Source organism: Homarus americanus, unplaced genomic scaffold, assembly GCF_018991925.1.
Source record: "Homarus americanus isolate GMGI-L3 unplaced genomic scaffold, GMGI_Hamer_2.0 scaffold1723, whole genome shotgun sequence".
NCBI lineage: Eukaryota > Metazoa > Arthropoda > Malacostraca > Decapoda > Nephropidae > Homarus > Homarus americanus.
Window position 1 is genome coordinate 32,235 of NW_024754589.1, and position 20,898 is coordinate 53,132.

A 20,898-nucleotide genomic window follows, 5' to 3' on the forward strand; every position below is an offset into this window, starting at 1 on the left:
GGGCAAAAGAACAATTAAGTCTCCAGCTATAGGGATGATCGAGACAAAGATATCAGCTAAAAATGTGATCAGAACAGTACTGTACTCACGTCCCACCAACGGTAAGTTACCCAGAATTAGTATTGCTGGTCTTTTTCTACGTTTTATTTTTATCCTCTTCACCACTGATCGGCTCGTTAGCCGCTTGGGCGATCGGTCACGTCTCTGTTACGCTCTGTTGGCAAGTACTAGGCATGCACCGGCTCCTGAATGTACCTGAACCTGCTCCAGTGTTGGTCAAGTTTGGTCTTGAAAGAGCTCACACTCGGTGCCGTCACAACACTTTCTGGTAGATTGTTCCAAGAGTTCACAACCCTCACTCCGAAAAAGTTTGTCCTCACAGTTTTCTGGACCTGCGGCTTCTTCAATCTTGAGCTGTGACCCCTTGTGGGGCGAGCGTCCGCCAGCTCCAAGTAAGGACACCCGACTAAGTAGTGCCCATTTGAGATGCTTATATACCTCATTTAGGTCGCCCCTTGCCCGTCTGTAGTATAAGCTAAACAAGTTCAGGCGCTCCAATCTCTCAGGGTAGTTGAGGTGCCGAAGCGCAGGCACCAGTCTGCACTGCCCGGTAGGGTGGCCATTTCCAAATTTCCAAAAAGGAGGACATTTTTTAAATTTTTACGACACTTATTTTTAACCTAAATTAAACATGTTTAATGATGGGTTGAAATATAAAAAAGTTGTATAAATATACAAAATATACTTGGAAGTGTTGATTTGTCAAATATCACTATAATGTAGTGAAGGCTATTTTGTGTTTTTTCTAAAATTTAATTTTTTTAAACGCACTGTATAGACCTATGTTACATGATACATGCATTCATACAGTATAAATAAAGAACTGAAATAAATGAATATTCATTTTTACTCCTGCTGGAACAACATACTGTATGCTAACCAAATTAACTTACTTCACAAACTAAGGGAAGTAGCCTACTCAATGTGGCCTTCAGTTCCCACTGTTTCACTAAACGTAAGGTAATTTGTATAATTCTTTTTAGACAGGCCCAAAAGAGAAGGACAAATTACCGTCTTGCTTGAGGTGGCGCAGGACAGAGTGCTCAAACGCAGGACTATCCTGCCTAAAGCAAGACGTCTGGCCAGCCTACAGTCCGGTGTCCCTCCTTTTCCACCCACTGACAGTCCCTTCTGTCTGTCCCTAGCATGAGCCTATCTCGGGGACCAGACTGGGTGGCTGTACTTCTTAATGAGTTTGAAAGTTTATCTTTTAAACCGATATTTAGTTATAGATAAATAAATAATTAGATGAATGCATACATAATTAAACGATTAAAGCATAGTAATAATCAGAACAAAATGGTTAACATTTAACAACCTACTGACATATTATTTGTGTACGTAATAGTTTACTCACCTGCCGCCAGGGAGACGTCAGGGATATTTTTTCCTATGATGATAGACGACATCAATATTGAATTGTGGTGTGTGTAATCTAAATAAAGCAAACTAAATCTTTTTTTATATTTATTTACTTTCTCATGTATGCAAAATATATTAATGGTTGATATGAAGAGTGAAGACGTAGTGTTTGTTTTATTGGTGCTGGCAGGTCGCGTCTAAATACCAAACAGACAATTTTAAATACCGAAATATTTTTCTTCTCGTACGTTATGATATTCATTTTAGTTATGACTATTAGAATCCACTTTTTGCTATTAATTTGCAAAAATCTAGCTCTACCTGTAGGATGTGGGGATTTATATATAAAAGTCCCTATTATTCCACAAGTCTAGCTGATTCTTTTGAGTAATATTGTACGCATGGGTAGTGACAATCGCACCTAATTTGATAATCATAAAGTATGGGAAAAGGCGAGTCAATTAAGATAACTTAAAGACAAGACTTATTCCTTCACGGGTTTGAGTTTATCCTGTGGAGGGAGTGGTGGTGGTGGCTGTCCTGGGAGACACAGGAGGTGGAGGCAAGATGTCGTCTGCAGCAAGCGGGTCACTGCAGGACCGAACCTTGAATAAAGTAGCTTTGTGCTCGGCCGTGTTTGCAGGATTCGCCTACGTTGGATATTCTTACGCTAAAACAGCTTTTTGCAGAAAGTTAGCGCGCAAACACGACCTCCGTAAGTAATGGATAAGGGAGATAATTGGTGGTAATAGAAGCGTCTTGAATGGGTGTGGATGTTCGGTGGGTCAAGTTTTACCGTACCAAGGCATGTAGGTTATTATATTAATCGTTTTAATAGTTTACAAGGTAATATGAATGTATTTACGCTTTGTGCTGAGGTTTAAGTAGTGTCAGTAATGTGGAATGAAGTGTTGTCACGCTCTGCCAGTTATTACGTTAGTGACATGATCGACCACAGTTCCTGCCCTCATGAACGATGATGGCATGATTATAACGCATTATTTGTTACAAGGCTCATAAGCAAAATAGTTAATACAGATCAGTACAACAGTCAGTCAGCACGAGGCAACATGAGGTACACTAGTGGGAGTGAACCGTAACTTCAGTGTTTTGGGTATGATTGATTTTATTGGGTATTCATCACCTGTACAATATAGGTATGAACAACATTTATAAGTAACACTTGATCATATATTGTAGTAAATGTAATACAAATCAGAGGATAAAAAAAAATCAAAACACTTATTTCCATTGTGGCCAACAGTTAAATTTACAAATATGCTACATTACCAGTCATGGCAAAATAGCCTGACAGGCTTTTTTTTGGGGGGCGCTATGTTTCCAACCTATTGTTTATCTAATAGAAGTAATGATATAATTGTATTTATTGTATTATACAGAGAAAAAACATATAACCCATAACTGAGATATCGTGAGTAAGATATCCCACCGTAGGGGTAGTGGACCTACATATAGTATTAAGAAACATTATTTTCTGTTCTTCTCCATTCTGGATGAAGATGTCAAGGAACCTGTCACGAGATAAGGCTTCTGGTTGATGCTTTAACTGTGAGCCTCTCAGCCATTAGGTCTGAGCTCCCTCCATGGTCTGTTATCCCAGGTAATACTTTCATTGGGTCATAATATTTGTCTTAAGTTTTCATCATTATATTTGACTCAAGTTAAAATTTTTGACTTTTGTAAGTTTACCATTCATCAGGTGACGAAGATGAGACAGAGGTATCGAGAGTGGTGTTCCGAAGGCTTTCTCAGACCACGCAGACAGATGCACTCCTCGGGAACTTGGACGTCAGTGGCACATCTGGGAAGCTCATCATACGCCCAAAGACAGTTCAGGTATGGAGTGCTGCTGGTTTGTCTATTATTATCAGAGCAACAGTATGGCTAGGTTAGGTTAGGTGAAGTAATAATATAGTACAGTAACTGTACACTGCCCCCCCTCTCCTAAAGCACAAGAGGGGGATGGGTTAGTCAATGGTTACTCCATTTGTATATCATGGCTGAACCACAAACCCTGAGATTCAGACGTCATGAATCCAAACCTTTTATGGACAGAATAATGCATTTGGGTTAACAAGTCTTAATCTCGTGGTTCGTGAAACAGCAGGAGAAGCGACAGGACTTTTGTGGGTAACTGTACACTGCCAGTCCTCCACCTTTCTGTCCCCAGATGTTGTATGTTGATGTGTTGATTATCTCATTTTATTTATTCCTAGCTTCTGACAGTTTTATTACAGTGAAAATTACGTGGATGTGTCTTATACGATTACTGTACTCTTTTCTTTAATGTTGTGCGAAACATTTATACACATCAGTACATAACAAGTGATGAATAGTGAGGAAGCCTGTGGTTGAGAGAATGGCATCATGGAGAGAGAGGGAGATACTGTAGCATAGGGATGTATGGATACATGTGTGATTCAATAATGACTCACTTGCCTTATAATAATACTGTATCTTTTACTTTGTCTTGACTTTTTGCTTGAGGATTTCTCGTTGTTTTGATATCTAAATACCTGTACAAGATTTATAAATAACTTAGTGTAAAATTACCTTTAAAGAGAACATTAAACACCTCTAGTTTGTATTGTTTTCAGGAGAGAATTCGTGAGTTGAACTTGAAGGCGCGTCAGTTTGCCGACACATTCATAGCAATCCAGACAGGCAATGGCCATGCAGGTCATACAGGTCATGCTGTCTCTCGCAACTCTGCTATCCATGACCCCAAGAGCTTACAGGTGAGAAATACTGTAGCTGACACAGAACTGTAAAGCATTACTGTTCTTGTGATATTGTAGTATTGTATGTGAGGAAAAGCTGACAGGTACACCAGCTTTTACTTTTGATGGGAAAAAATATTGAGAACATAAGCTTTATTGAAGGACAGTATGGGGGCCCTAGTGTAGCAGACTAATCAACAGGAGAAATACCCCGTTCAAGTCTACTGGACGGTGATGGCCAACTGGTGTACTACTTCTAAGGATCCTGTTTTGTTGTGCTCATTTGCCTCCAATTTAACTTTTTTATCTCCAGTGTTCACCTTGGAATTCCCCCCGCCTCTTGAGTCCTGTTGATGTGAGACACTTGATAACCTCCAGATCAACAGAGAACCTCACTCACATACCCCCAGATGGCTCACCCTGCAGGTAGGTCTTGCTGCCTCTCTACAGTAGTTATATCCTGTAGTGTACTGTACAGCCATTTCTGTTTACACTGATGATATATTTGAGTGGTGAGAGACAATGCTCAACCTTTTGTCTAGTTCCTCGTAGTACAGTATTGTACAGTACTTATCTGAACTTGTGTTTTTTATCTCTAAACTTTCCAACTACTTTTACTCCTCCACTAATGTTCCCTTAACATAAAGATCAGTGGGTAGCCCACTCCTAAACCTAACCTCACCTTACTGTACCCTGTACAGACCTAAGTGGGTGCGCAGAAGCTTACGTAAGAAAAAAACGGAGCAGAACAATGACCCGGATGGAAAGATGAGACAGAGAAGAGTGGAGGAAGAAGCAATGCAGCTGTACAACAGCACAAAACCTGAGTTAACACAGAGACTTGACACCCTCAGCAGTAGAGGCAGGTCAGTACAGCATAAATGATAGACTAAATTTACTAAAGTTGTGTTCAGTGATTTCTTGAACACAGTAAAGCCCCGAGTTTCGATGGTCTGACTTGTGATGATTCACATATACTGTACTGTAAACCTCTTATAAAATTAGGACTTTAGTGGCATGTAAGAAATTCTCTTCAAAATATAATGCATACACTGCCGTTTAGGATGGTGTACGTCATGCATTCCCAACCATATCACACTGCCCACCAGCAAGTGAGCTGCTGTTTTGAGGCATTTGTGGAAATTCTATAAAAAATAAGAGGAAAGAAGTGATCAAGTGGTGTTGGTATAAAGTCTAAAAGAAATTGTATTAGCAACAATGCACATTACAAGTACAGTAATGTATGAAAGTGCTCTGACAAGGTGAGCAGTCAATGGATGTTTCATGGGTGTTGGGAGTGGCGGAATCCATGGTAAAAACAATTTGCTCGATTGCTGATAAACAGGCCAACACTACAGTGTAGAAGAGTATACTGTACTGTAGTCTGTTGGGGCTTTAGGGTAATCTTGTGGTTGACATTGGTATAATAGTAAGTGCAGCTCACAGCAAGGCATTTTCTTACCTTAAATGGATACCGACAGTCTTTTACTAGATCGATTGCCTAATTTTGTAAATGCATATCACATAAACTGATGATATATTAATCTAGTTCCAATAATTCTCCATACACTGGAATGAACTTTTCTTGATGGAGACGTTGCATTTTTTTTCTGTTGTGTTAGTGCCCCACCACAGTAACTGGGGCAGCTTATAATAACATTGGTATTACTTTTATTTTTAATTAGAGTTTTCCTATTTTGTATTGTTTACTTGTTTCATTTCTTATTTTATAGTTTTTTTTTTTAGGTTAAGAGGAAATATGTTTGGGGAGTGGATGGTGAGTAGAGTCCACTATACTATACAGTCCTTATATTTAATTTATTCTTGTTTAAATTTCTGTCTTGTCTTCTCATTATCTTACTATGCACTGTTGTTCTTTATTTACTTGTAAAAACTTAGTTGTGAGTTCCACAACTACTGCCATTTAAGCGCTGTCCACACGTACACCACACGACAGCCATTGTGATTTCGTTCGCTGCTGTCCTAGCTACTCTATTTGGTGGTGTATTTCTCTTCCTTATTGTAACAGTATTAGTGTTCTTTATTCACTCTCATCTGTTTAAGTATTTATCTATGTATTTATGTAATATTTAATGCTTATACCTGTATGTTGGTTAAGTTTATGTACAGTACAGTATACAGTCTACTAATTTACCGCAGTTCTGAACAAAATGGCAACATTGATACAAAGGTGGTGGTAGCTATAGGTTACCATAGATTTTTTCCTGTAGTTTGAATTATTGGTTGGTTTGACTATTGTATGTACTTTTCTGAAGGTGTCCAAAATTATATTAAATAAGTGATCAATATGGAAATCATTCACTCTTACTCTGTTTTATGAAGAATGTTGAGTCTTGCAGGAAGTAACAGTTTTATTAACTTATGTACTCTACCAGGCAGCACTCTTGTACGTAACTGAGCGTGTGTGTGTTGCAGGGTGCTGACACCTTACGAGGCTAAGAGTCTGGTAGCGCTGTTATACTCGGAAGACAAGTCACTGGTAGAGAGGACCCTGGCCACCATTGCCAACTGTGCTGCCTTCAGTGTTAATTTGGTAAGTACTTATGTTGGTTTGTTAGTAAAAGACTATATTGTAACATCTCTTATGTCAATCTCAGTCTCACTCCATTCTCAACAAGTGGGTGGAACCTGATACCTTAACTTAGGTACTAATGGGTAGAGTCAGTTATCAGTTCAGAGGAAATAAAGCAGAGGGAACTCTTCTCGTTTGTTTGTACTGTACACTGTAATTTGTTGATGTTAATATAAACAACAAACTGGGCCAAGATTAGTATGGAGTTCATTATCATCCATTGCAGACACATGTGAAAAGAGTAATATTTTACTTAAATGTGGTGTATTGTCCTCTTTCCAGGATTTTTTGCGAGAAATGGGTTGTATTCATCGGTTGACGAGTTTGCTGGATGACACGGAAGTTCGGTTGCCAGCAGTCCAAACTCTGGGAAATGTAGTTTTATCAGAAGAAAACATTCGACAGGCCAAAGTAAGTGAACTAATTTTTATTATTTTGCTAATTATTAAGCTGATGAGCATCCCATCTGTTTTATGTACCTATATACTTGTCTGTAATCCACAAAGTTCTATGTTTACTCTCACCACTGCAAGGTTTTTAGCTAAGATGTTAAAGAATACCCGGGCTGGCTGCAAGTAGAATCTTGTGCGTTGTAAGAATGTCTTGTGGTATGAACACAACTAAACCAGCAACGATTACATATGGCAGGAAGCAGTTGTGTTAATGTGTCTGAGCAGCTTGTTATAGCCACTTCTTTGTGATAGTGTCCTGCTGATAAAGGAAGCTTCTCATGATGAATTTATTTTAGTTTAGTGATGTCTCCTATGTTTTCCAGGACTGCCTTCCCATCCTCATGGGGTTCGTTCAGAATAGTCACGCTGACGATGCTCTCCGCCTGGCTTCCTTGGTTGTCCTCACAAATATTGCTACCATTAGTGAGTGGCATGATGAGTACTGCCCACTACTACACAGGTAAGTTATCTAAGGTAAGATGGTTGTCCAGGAAGGGGCCGCTGTTTGTTTATACATAGACAGGAAGGTACGGGTAAAGATAAATACTGTAAAATGGCTGTGTTAGTTGGCAGCTTGTAGAAAACTTTATGTAGATTTTTCTGATTTGACTCATTAAGATCGTAACAAGTAATTTCTAAAACGTTTACTGTAAAACAAATATTAAGGATTATTATTTTTTGTTTGTTGGGCAGACTGTATCATCTTGTGGATAGCCCTAACCTCCACATCCAACTCCAGAGCTTAAGACTGTTAGTCAACCTGTCTTGCAACCGTGAGATGATCCCCTCTCTGCTGGCAGCTGAGGTAAACAGGTTGATGTCCTAGTTGCTCCACCCATAATGCTTGTTGTTCCTCATGTTTCATTCCTTGCTGTGCTATGGTAAGATAGTCATTTACAATTACTTTTTGGGGGTTACCTTGGACAGATGATTGTTTCTCACTGGCGTTTTAGGTCAGTTCGTTGGACATCAATATTATATGTAAATGGGGTTATCAGAGTACGCTGTACAGTAAAGAAGTCAAGCAATCAAGGCATTGTGTTTCTACCAGAGAACTGAGTCAAGAACAAGTGTAGATGGAGATAGATTTTGTTCATTCTGAGAATGAAGGGAATGGAGGTTGTAGTCTCATAGACATAGAGATATTTTGCACAATGAACAGATCTGAGGTGTCTTTCTTGTGGGCATTGAAGAAGTCCCTTGATGCCAGAAGTAATGTACAGTTCGTGAATGATTAATGTCATAAAAAAAATTATCATATTTTTTTCAGAGGTTGTTTTACATACCCTACAGTACTCTAAATTGTTTTTCTTTCTCTTTTATGTTTGATAGAAGAATACCAGTACCAGTAAGAGAGATAATGTTTGGTTAATTGTACAGAGAAGTGACAAAACAAGTGTATAGTGTTTTAGAAACCATGTCACAGATCAATCTTCACATACTAGAAGATGACACTGAGAAAGAGTGAATAAGATTCTTTTATTTTAGGGTCCAAGAAAACTGAGCTCATTAGTGGTATCAACGACCAACGAGGCAATTCTCTTGCGTGTGCTGACCTTGTTGGCCACCCTGGCAAATACAGTGTGCGAGGATGCTCTCAACCCAAGCCTTGACCTGCCCCCGGAAGACAAGGCAGCGGCACCCGACACCATGTGAGTGTGCTGGGTCTCTGTTCTGTACTGTATCTCACTTGCCAGCTTTGTTATGTAATCCCCAAAGTTATGTCTCATTTATAACCAAGTTTTTACCTCATTATATTTTTATAGTAATATAGTATAGAGAATGTTAATTTTTTAAGTAATTAATCCAAATTAAGATTGTACAGTATGCCTTGTTGTGTGATTATGGTGGGTAGCTCTTGACTCACCAGGAAAGTGTTAGTGTCTGTCTGGTTCTTAATATTGAATGTGTTCAGTTTCTACATCTCCACCAAAGTTATTGAATCAAAATCCTTTCCAAAGTTGTGAGATTAATTTACTTAACGCTTTTAAAGGTACAGTACCCAACCCTTTTCATATTGAAACAATCCCCAAATCTACATATCCTGTCAACTTTCACCTTCCCGGACACCCCCACCCATACACTCAACCCAGAGACTCACTGTATATGCTTAGCAATGATAGAACAAACCGTTAGTGCAATATTATTCACTCAAGGGGATGAGGTAACCCACTAGCTGCTAAATGCTAAACACTTGAAGATCAGCACCAGCTTAACCACGTGTCTAGAATGTTGTGAGTAATGCGGGGATATATTAAAGCTTTTGTATGGAGTCAAATACGGTTGATTGGTAGGTTGTCTACAGTGTTATAAGAGGAAAGGTTGAATTGAAGAGTTTCAGAGTAGTAATAGTAGACAGAGATGGGTTTAAAGTTTTAAAGCTGAAATTTGAGGTGATGGAAGATAAAGTTGTCTTTCCTGTTCATACAAATGTTGGTTGTAAACTAAAAGGTTTTGTGTGTGTGTGTGTCTGTGGTGGAGACCCAGATGTCAAATAGTGTAAAGCATGTGTTTGGTATTCCCCAGTGTGGCTCACCTCAGGTTATGAAAGGAAGGTTTTACAATGTTCTAATTTGTCCTTTTTATTATTTCTTTCCCTTTTATAGCAACTCACTTTTGTGTAGTACAAGCTGGAGACGGGGGGAGTACTGTATTTGCATCTCCTAAATGCAGAATTATTTTGCTGTAGCTAAACCGTTGTATGTAGTAGTTTTTTTTTTTGTAGTGATGATGAGCATGACGAGCTGTTTTAAACGAGATTGAATATGGATGCCCCATTTATGTGTGTGTGATGCAAATAGTCTTCTTGATAAGTAGATGAATTTTAAAGCAATTGAGACATAACTTTGAGTATGGTAGGGATATTATTATACTTTATCGTGAATATTTAACTTCAAGTGTACCCGGTAGCTGTGCTCATTTTGATTAGTCTCACTTATCAGTTATGTATGTACAGTAGCTAGTTATTGTACGTGTGGTTGTCATTAGTGTTGTGTTTTAAATTATTATGTAACTGTATGGTATTTGTGCTTCTCTGATTTCAGGCTAGTACTTGTTGGCTTTGTGTTCGAACCTTTTCCCTGTCTCGTTATCAAGAGACGTCACTTCAGTCTAGATAAAAAATAAAAAAAAAATAAAAAAAAATAAATAAAAATAAATAAATAAAAAACAGAGCCTATATGTAGGAAATTTGTGTTCATTTATGTATTTCTTGTACGTTGCATGGAACCCAGGCAGGTAACATAGTAGTGTGATGGTCATATTGTCACCAGATGTAATATGTTTTGTGTGATGTAGTGCTGCTCTAAATGTATGAATTAACTGAGACACTTTCAACATTTTCTCCTCCTATTTTTAAACAGTCCTTGTAGAATGTGGAGATATTATGTGGTTTTAGTAGATCACTGAAGGGGTAGTTTTATGTTATTTACCATATCACTGAAGGGGCAACTGTTGAGTTATGTTGTCATATCCTAAAGGCTCTCACACATTACAATTTCACTAAGGTCTACCAGCCAACACCCGAGGCTGATGGCCGAGCGGTGTGTATTTCTCTATCCATCAGTTTTGAGCTTTGTGACATCAGTGTGGCCAGTGGTGGAGTAGATTCATACCCACCAGGTATTAATTTGTGTCTCGAGCAAAGAAAATAATCGTGTGTGTAAAATATTTGCTCTTGTGTGTTAGTACCTTAAGTTAACTAGGTCTTGCTGCCAGGGGAAGATATCATTTCTATTCTCTCTTATTCATTTTTGGTATATACTTTCAGCTTTGATTTATTTTCAGCTATGTAGGATAATGACAGCACAAAATACCTTATAAGAAATAATACCTGTATGACTAAAGAGTCTCTGGGGTACCATTAAGAATGTTGTATTGCGAGAGAGAAGTTGAAGTGTCGTGGATTATTTTTATTTATTTATTTATTTTTTTTTGGAGGGGGAGGTTATTCTGGTGTAAGATGACTGGCCAGTGGGAGGAATGAGGATATAGAGGAATAAATGGAATATAGTAAAGGTGTGTTAAAGAAAGCAAAGGTCATAGATGCAACCCACAGTGGCAGATGAAATGTTGTGTTGGTGTGGGCTCTTGGCAAGGTGTGATGAAAATGGGCTCCACACACACACACACACACACACACTTGAGTGAGGAGAGAGAGAGAGAGAGGCAACTGAATAAAAGAGAGGTAGATAGATATAGGGAAGAGGTACATAAGAATGGAGGAAACTGCAATGGGCCTATTGACCCATACTGGACAGTCCCATTTACACCCAACCCCTATTGCTCATATATCCATCCAACCTATGTTTGAAGCTATCCAGCATATTCGAGTTAATGATGATATTTGGTAACTTGTTCTATTCATCCACTACTCTATTTCCAAACCAAATGTTTACCTATTTCGCGCCTAAATCTAAATTTGTCTAATTTAAAGCCATTGTTATTAGTTCACTCCTGGTTGGATAGTTTGAGTGGTTAGGAGTAAGTGGATGAGAAGAGTGTAAGTTCAGAGTAAGTGGATGGGAGTAATGTCGTGTTAATTTATAAGTAGGTGATATAGAAATACCATAGATGGTGCTTGGGTGAATGGGAGACAACCTGAATAATGAAATAGGAAGGTAGGTGGAAGGGTAGACACAGAAAAGATCTCATGAATGTGTTTGGGAATAAGGCAGGCTAGGTGGGTGATGTTTTAGATTGAATGACATGAACAGTTTCTTGTATGTGTTCTGTCCCTTATAGCAGGATCTGAGACGTCACATGAGCTCAAATAGAAACATTGATTGATTGAATAGATAGATGGATGGTGTAAGGATTTATTGATTGGAATGAGACTTGGTGCAAGATTGGAATGAGACTTGGTGCAAGATTGGAATGATTTTCTTACTGTGCTTAAGTTTACAATCCTCCTTTGGAACAGTGCGAGATTGTAGACTCTGCCTTTATCCATCCATTGTATATTCTTTACCTGCTTGTTGATCTGTTCAGCTGCCATGTAGAAGTGGCTGTTTAGATTTCCTCAATAATGCTACATTACTGTACTCAGGACTTCATACCACTTAAATTAATTTCACTTTTCTTTTTAAAAATCAACCAATCTTGTATGGATGAGGGGTTCATTTTCATGATGGTTATGTTTCCTAGAGGAATATTTTCACATGCCATCACTAGTCAGCAGGATAGTTTGTGAGATGCATACTTGTGTGTTTGATGACAGATTTTGATTGTGTCATTTTAAGGATAATTTGCATATATCATCCTAAGTTTGTAGAAGTTAGCATGATAGAAGAGATATTATTTTATTTACTGAACTTTGCATGACTTCTTACTACTGTACCTAAGATAGGCCATATCCTACCGTTACCTCTTTATTCAGTTCATCTTTTCCTGCTATACTGTATACCTAGCTAGGTGACTCGTGCAGAACCTCATCCAGACAGTGTAGTCTGTGCACCCACAGATTCTTCAACATTTACAGAAACTTTTGCAAAAGTACTTTGCTTATGGTAAGCAATAGTAATGATAATTGTGTAACATTTATAACATGTAAATTTTGTCCACTTTGTCCTGTACTGCAAATCCACACAGTTTGCACTGTGAACCTGTCGCATTGCTGATGCATGACTGTATGTTGCAGACACGCTGATGCTTCCCCCACAAGCATGCGAGGCGACAGGTGAGTTGCAACACGTGTTCCTATCCGTAAGACCACTCTTGCTTCCCTCTACTGGCAGTGGAAGTCTCGCTCACGTAAAGTATGACAATTAGGTGAATATTTGGTTGGAGACACAAGTGCTGTACATACTCAGTGCATCAAAATGTTCTCTTAACTAAATTTTTACACAATAAAAGTAAATCTGGGATTATTGAGGCAAATTTTCAAATATTCCTTGCATGGGTCACCTGTATATAGAACTTATCAGTCGGAATGAATGTTGACTATGAAGACATGTACAGTATTGTTAGTGAAGTACTGGAGGACAGTCTGTATGACCCAGTCTGTTGTGAGTTTTGGAAATGGTGCAATTGGTGGAGTGACTGAAAATTTAACAAAATGTGTATGTAGCAAGTCAGTAGAGTGGATGAGCAGGTCATACAGATGCAGTGATGCTGGCTGGTGTATTTATGAGGGAGCTTCACGACTTTGTGCACTAGACTGCAGACACCAGGTAGCTAGCAGATGTACAGTATAAGCAAGTACTGTAGTTTATTTACAAGAGAGAACTGTTTATATCCTCCCACACTCCTACAAGACCATTAGATAAGGTCTCACACTTAAGGAAGTAAATTACACAATTGTGAACTCTAAATTTATATTAATTAGTGATTTTGTATGTTGCATATATTATCGTAGATTGTAACTGGTAAACAGAGATAGATAATTTTCAATATTTTGTCAAGTACACTACACCTGCATATAGAAAATGGTCTTAAAAAACAAACAGAAGAATTACAGATATAGACACTCCACACCTGGTGAGTTTTTCGGTTGAGTTTGGTTGGTTAGTTTTGCACTGATCAGTGGTTTTAGGAGGCAGCTTTGAGTCTTTTTATATGTATCCTGTTATCTTCTCTGCATTCACACTAGAGTGGTCCATGTGCAGTAACTCTGACACACAGAACATACATGATCAGTACAGTTTTATATACAGTACAGTACTTATAGGTAATCTTGCTGACACATCACTTCCTAAAACAATGTAAGTCTAGTCATTAAACCAATTGTCTCTCACTTCTCTACTTAAAATTATGCAGTGTGCCAATTCTCTAACACTTCTTGATATTTTGTCTTCTGTTTCTACACCCTCAGTATATTTAGTACTTGCAGGCTCCATTACAGTACTTGCAGGCTCCTCTACTTCCTGATCTCATGCAACAACTGTATTTCATGTTCCAATTTTATTCTCAGCATAGCTGTACAACAGGCATGGGCCGCATGTGGCCCGGAACATGTGTTTGTGCAGCCCGTGCAGTTATTGAGAAATTCTATTTAATGTGATTCGCGATTCGGGTAGATGCAGCCATTTTATGGTGAGTAAAGCAATATTTATTAAAGGAATAATCATCACACGCAATTCGTTTCTGTTTCATTACCTAAGAGTAAGTAATTACGAAAATGTAATGGTGAAATAAGCATATATAGTCTTCAACACTATAAACATTTTAACTTTGTTTTAGTTTACGGGTCAAGTTTGACAGTTTCTGTTTGATGAATTAACTGCTATGTGGCAGTGGGTCACTTGGGAATTAACTAAGGTTGGGTAAGTCTAAGTGCAAGGGCAGATCTGGGGGGAGGGGGGGGTGTCCTGGGGGTCTGGACCTCCCCCTTTTCTTCAGAAAATTGCAATACTTTTTCTTTAATGCAGTACAGTATTGTACTCAGACATTTTTGTATAGTAAAAAGTAATTACTATTGATCTTAGAATATCTCCTAATATCAAGTGCACATAGCTGGGAGGCCACTAATTACCACGCAATCAAATCGTGGACCATAGATTCGGAATCAGGAGTACCTATATTAAGATGTAGTTCCTCATATGCCAATATTAACATTGGCATTATTCTGGTGGGTGTGTCTCATAAGTAAGAAAAATCCTGTAACTATAGGAAAATCGACATATTCACAGACTGCTTCACTCATCTTCTGTTAAATGCCAAGAAACATAAACATTTTTACTTCTATCCTCTTCTCCACTGATCGGCTTGTTAGTCGCTTGGGCGATCAGTCACATCTCTGTTACTCACTGTTGGCAAGTACTAGGCATGCACCGGCTCCTGAATGTACCTGAACCTGCTCCAGTGTCACAACACTTTCTGGCAGATAGTTCCAAGAGTTCACAACTCTCACTCCGAAAAAGTTTGCCCTCACAGTTTTCTGGACCTGCGGCTTCTTCAACTTTGAGCTGTGACCCCTTATGAGGAGAGTGTCTGCCAGCTCCAGGCAAGGACACTCAACTGAGTAGTGCCCCTTGAGATGCTTATACACCTCAAATAGGTCGCCCCTTGCCCGCCTGTAGTATAAGCTAGGCAAGTTCAAGCGCTCCAATCTCTCAGGGTAGTTGAGGTGCTGAAGTGCAGGCACCAGTCTGGTGGCCCTCATTTGAACATTTTCAATCAACTGACAGTCCCTAGTATATCTCGGGGACCAGACGGGGTGACAGTACTCCAGATGGGGAAGCGCTTCACTCTGAAGATCATTACGAGGGACAGACCGTCTAGATATCTGAACAACCTACTTATAAGACCTAATAATTTATTTGCTTGATTTACCTTCTTCTTGCAATGGCCTGAGAACTTCAGCTCATTGTCAACATACACACCTAGGTCCTTCTCACATTCAATCTCAAAGAGTGCAGTTTCTTCATCCCGTTGGGACATATGATATGTCTCCTTACCGTTGGTACGCCCCAGGCGCATCCTCTTACACTTCGTGACATTGAATCTGAACAGCCATTTCTTCGATCATTCTTGGAGCTCACAGAGATCCTTCTGCAGCTCTTCACAGTCCGCTTGGTTCTTGATTTCCCGAAATAACTTGGCGTCATCCGCAAACATTTGTGTGGAGGAGTGTACAGCGTCAGGCATGTCATTTATGGAACAAACAAATAACAGCGGGCCCAATACACTTCCCTGTGGTAACCCGCTTGTGACAGGTACAGATGATGATTATGTGCCATTAACCACCACACACTGCTTGTGGTCATGTAGAAAGTCTTCTATCCATGCTAGGACTTTTCCCCGAATTCCGTACCCTTCCAGTTTGATTTTCAGCCTTTCATGGGGTACACTGTCGAAAGCCTTGGCAAAATCTAGGTATATATTGTATTGTCGATATTATCACCCCGTTCAGAATATGGGTCTAAATATCCAATACCTTAAGCAGTTGTGTTAAGCAGGAGCGCCCCGACATAAAATCATGTTGGCAATCCTTTACAAGGTTGTTTCGTAGTAGCTGCTCCATCGCGGCATCTCTGATAATACTCTCAAGTACTTTACATACTATGCTGGTCAGACTCGCCAGTCTATAGTTGTTCGTGGAGTGATGATCGCCCTTCTTGAAGATAGGACTTGCATAAAGCCATTTTCCGTTCACTGGGGACCCTCTGTTCTTCCAGGCATTTACAGAACAGGATCTTCAGGGGCTTGGCAAGCTCGTTGCTCAACTCTCTTAGCACTCTGGGATGCACCATGTCACTTAAAAAATTATTATGATAGATTTGTTTCATAAATGGGAAAAAGATTGTGATTGTAAACTGAAAATATTGTTAGGTGGACGTGACGATAAACTGCTTCACTGTCCATGCTAATACAATATTAACAATACTTTTGGGTTAAGTAGAATATAAATTTTGGTGGGTTAGTCCGCAGAAAAATGCCTAAATTGTAATGTGGCCCATGACTGAGGAGAGGTTGCCCATGCCTGCTGTACAATATTCCCAGATTAACTTTGTCACCTATGCAATTATAAGTTGATTTATATTTCAGTCACTGTAACAAGTGATACCTGTTGATCATTGCACGTGTGCCCACAGGTATGCTCGTCTGTTTGGAGTCAATGTGCGAGATCGTCTGCTGGCACAAACACAAGCTTTAATTGATGATCAAGAGGACCCAGAAATTCAGCGACAAGCCACCAGACTGTACAGGGCACTTAAGGACTAAGTTATTAACTTTTATTTATCATTTCTGTTTAATATAACATTTTGATGGACTTGTGAGAGATGCATTCCATGTATAGATTTGTCATATTTTTTGCTATTGAATTTTTTTTCTCTTAATGTCTGCACTCAATTTGAAATAACCTACCAATAATTAATATCTTTATAAATTTGGATTTAGTGGTAGAATTAAAAAATAAAAAGAAATAGTCACTGTTAATTATAACTTATTTGTAAAACTAGTGAAGACTTTAGTTTGTATTGAACAGTGAATTGATGGTGTGTGGAGGGAGAGTAAAACTTGATCTCATAGTTGGACTCCTGGGAAATCAGGCAGTAAATCATATTTTTAGAACAAATCAGTATAGGACTTTGTATACCAGATATGTGGAACGTGTTCATTGTATGTGGTGGTAGACTTATTTATATTTTTTTTTATTTGTACTTATAAAAGTTCAGTGTTTGTGTGTTGTCACTGAGATGGATGGTGCCACTTCCTTATCCTTGGCTTAAGGAAGGATTCATGAGAAGTCTTGTGTGCACAGATGTAGAATTTATTTTCCATGAAGGATTCCACTAGGGCTTTGATGTCAGAGAGTATTATAAGAGTTTCACAACCAACTCGTCGACGGTGTACAGTAACCTTACATGCCTCAATGCTTTGTAATGGTCCTATATATGTATATGCTACTTAAGATGTGAAGCAGTGCCTTGCTAACACAGGACTGTGGAGAAGTGGCAGCTTCATAACCTACTGCCAGAGTTGATTAGGTCTTCTTACTCAGAGTTTCGGTAGCAGCTCATGATGATGATGAAACTATACATGGTTCAGAGAAGCTTCAACTCTCCGGGTATCCTTCTGACATACCACATTCTGGGTCAGCATGTATTTTAAATGCTCATATCTCTATGGATTTGCTGGTAACGTGTTTGCCAGGTATCAAATCAAAGAAAGCATTTAAGAAACTTCACTCTACAAACATATTGCTAATGTTGTTGATAAAGCTTGGCAAAGAATTAGCAGAGGATTGCATGAGCTTTCCATGTAAATTATGAAATCAATATTAAGTGTCGGTACAGCCTAAAATATCATATTTAACATGTATTTTGCAGTACAGTGGTTGTGTGTGCCAATGCAGGTTTAGAGATGATGATAAACTTTGGCTTCAGTTCTTTTTCACATTACTACAGCTCCTGACCGTCTACTGTGTGTTGTAAGAGGAATATGTTGGAAGATGCTCTTGTTGTGTGATCCCTCTGTTGTTATAAGTTTAGTCAACACAAGAACTCCATGTGGGCCATATAAGCACTGACTCAGATGTGAGGGTTTCTCTACGTGCTATTCGAGTTAAATCTGGTTGCTAATTTTACAATTTGTAAATACAGTACTTCTCTTGTACTGTATAAGTAACTTATGATACGTTTAGTCTGCGAGGACTTCTCTATGTGCTACTGTATGTTAGTAGAGTTTTAGGTTAGAGGTGTCATTGTGAGGACCCCTCGTGTGTTATGTGAGTTAAGTCCCAGATGATAAGTTTATCAACAATGATCCAAGGTGGGGATGAATTTATATTGATTAATTTTGGTGTGGACTCTGAAAAGCTTATTCCTAAGTCTTGGTGAAGCAAGGCACTAATGTTTGTCTACTAGACTAGTGAATATAAGACCCATTATACACATTGCAAGCTGCAGGCTCTGTGTGCTGTGCCCTCATCTCCACTTATTGTGTATATTTCTCATGCTGGTACTTGCAGCTCTATGTATACTAAGTCTACCTATACAAGGCGCTATGTATAATTCTAATGTATACTGCACATTGCCAAGATTGACAGTATCAGTCACTGGTAACAATCTCACTAATCACATTGTAAATGCTCCTGAAATATTAGACATTAAGAAGCTTCAATAATGGTGGTGGTAACAAGCCTACGACAAGACTCCAGCACCATTGTGCCTCAGCCCTGCCACGCTCTGGTATTGTTTAATGACCCATAGGTTTTTTCCTACCTCAATAAGGAATTGCTCTAAACTGCTCTAGTCCTGACTTTTGTGCCAATAACTTTTATCTGTATTTATTTACTTTTTTTCATACAGTCAGTAACACTATCATAAAGACATAACCAGCCAACAGACATAGCCAAAGCCTGCATGAGCCAACATTCATGGCTGACTGTTAAATTTAAGCAAATAGTCGACCACTTAGTGACACCCGGAGACAACATCTCACAGTCAAGGCCATCATCTGAGAAAAACAGATCACAGCTGATTATCTGAGATAACTTTATGACAGCTAATGACAATATTTGATAGTTTAATAACATTTGATAATCATATATGATATCTGACAACTCTAACCAATATGTGACAGACTCGGACACCATCTGACAGGTATAAGACTTTGATAATATCTGTTAGTTTTAACTGACATATGAGAGTTACAGATTTCATCTGATACACAAACACTTCTCTGACAGAGACAGAAGTCATCTGACAGCCATACCTAATGTTAATAACTGCAAGAATCACTTAAAGGCACATAACCATTGACATTATACTGTACAAGTTTGAACTAAAATTGGACATCCATATACAAGTATGACAAAAAATGTTTGGACTATCATTTTTCTTCTGCAACACAATACTAGACAGCTTTGACTAATATTTGACAGCCACAACAGAGTAAATAGCTGTGACTAAAGGCAGCGGCACACGGAGCACTTTTTCTCCCAACTTGTTGGGCAAACACGGTCCGGCCAGCAAAACAAAGATACATTTGCATCACACTGGGATGTTTTGTTGGCGCATCTGCCCAATACAACGAAAACAATAGCAAGGCGTCTAGACGAGGTTTGCCATGGAACCAGTTACTACTGTTGTGGCCTTGCAGGATTGTGCTATAGTTCTTCAATTGCTGAAGCAAGTGAGGCGTCTGCAAAGATAAAGAAATGACAATGGGTGCGTCATGAAGTTTGTTTACAAATGGTGGTGGCTGGCTGGTCAAAGAAGACCCTAAATAATGATTTAATAATACTAAAGAAATTTTAAAGTGACGAATAAATAGAAACATGTCACCGTTTTATGTGTTATATTTTAAATTACAGTACAGTACAGTATTAGTGTTTCATGATTTATTTAATTTTTTACTTGAATATTCAACACCTCTTATAAAACTCATTTGAGCACTAACCCAGCCAGCAAAGCTTGCCACCAAACTGTTGTCCATTTCTCGCAACAGCCGAAATCCTGCTTCTTGCTGGGCCATTGGGCCAGCGGCCAGCAAAATGGGCAACATGTTTGGAGGAAAGTTCCCAGTGTGCTGCCACCTTAAAATGTCATCACCAGATAACATTTGATAGATCTAAAATATCACAGCTGCATAGAACATTTCATATTCGGTACGTGTGTTTGACTAACAGTACACTGCCACAGACGACATTCAATCGACTGACTATCAATTTGACTGACAAGAACAGTGCTTGACAATCTGAGTTGCTGATCAACCTTAGATGTATTTTAGCTGTTATATCAAACATTTAGTATTGCCAGACAACTTGGAGGCACCCATATCCACGCTCTTTTACAATAGATAGTTTCTTCTGTAAAACTTAATTGAAGTTACCAACAAACTTTCTGTAGTACAGTATTAACATTTACGCTTCTGCTTCTAGTCCATATTGGAAGACATTCCCCAGTGGAATGTGAAAGCTGTTGTTTCTTCCCCTCAGCTTGTCTGATGCTCATCTGTCACACATGAACCCCCTCATTTGTGTTCACGATTGCTATTTTATAATTTAACTGAGTTTTATTTTGTATGTAATTCAAATGCTTCTTTGAAAATATCCCAGGAGAGAGACCATCATTGTCATATGCCCTAAATATGGTGGTGCGGCTGTTAGGTAGTTATTTTTCCAACCATACCCTGGTCCTTCAGTTTCCAGAGGGAAGAGTACTGTACCCCAAACATATGGATGCACAAGTGGTAAGCCAGAGAGATCAAAGGATTTGTGACCATTTTCAGTTGTCAATCTACT

The 20,898-nt window shown here is 38.8% G+C and overlaps 1 protein-coding gene across 2 annotated transcripts; it reads left to right on the top strand.

Annotated features, from left to right (window-relative positions):
• The first annotated feature begins 1,987 nt into the window (after positions 1–1,987).
• Positions 1,988–17,229, top strand: LOC121855860. Of its 2 annotated transcripts, XM_042351024.1 has the most exons (12): positions 1,988–2,137; positions 3,143–3,279; positions 4,041–4,181; positions 4,477–4,589; positions 4,865–5,029; positions 6,600–6,717; positions 7,039–7,167; positions 7,532–7,668; positions 7,902–8,013; positions 8,697–8,860; positions 12,847–12,885; positions 16,742–17,229. In XM_042351024.1, exons 1-12 carry the CDS (start codon positions 1,990–1,992, stop codon positions 16,869–16,871), a joined length of 1,533 nt encoding a protein of 510 aa, XP_042206958.1. In that variant the 5' UTR covers positions 1,988–1,989; the 3' UTR covers positions 16,872–17,229. The 2 variants fall into 2 exon arrangements, with proteins under 2 accessions (XP_042206958.1, XP_042206960.1); XM_042351026.1 differs by lacking the exon at positions 12,847–12,885.
• Positions 17,230–20,898: the final 3,669 nt, after the last annotated feature.

What these genes read in the sequence shown, in the direction of transcription:
- LOC121855860 (XM_042351024.1), top strand. Translation starts at nt 1,990, where the DNA reads ATGTCGTCTGCAGCAAGCGGGTCACTGCAGGACCGAACCTTGAATAAA. An exon ending in ATGACCCCAAGAGCTTACAG is followed by an intron (nt 4,182 to 4,476) that starts GTGAGAAATACT and finishes TTTTATCTCCAG; the next exon opens with TGTTCACCTTGGAATTCCCC. An exon ending in ACAAGCATGCGAGGCGACAG is followed by an intron (nt 12,886 to 16,741) that starts GTGAGTTGCAAC and finishes GTGTGCCCACAG; the next exon opens with GTATGCTCGTCTGTTTGGAG.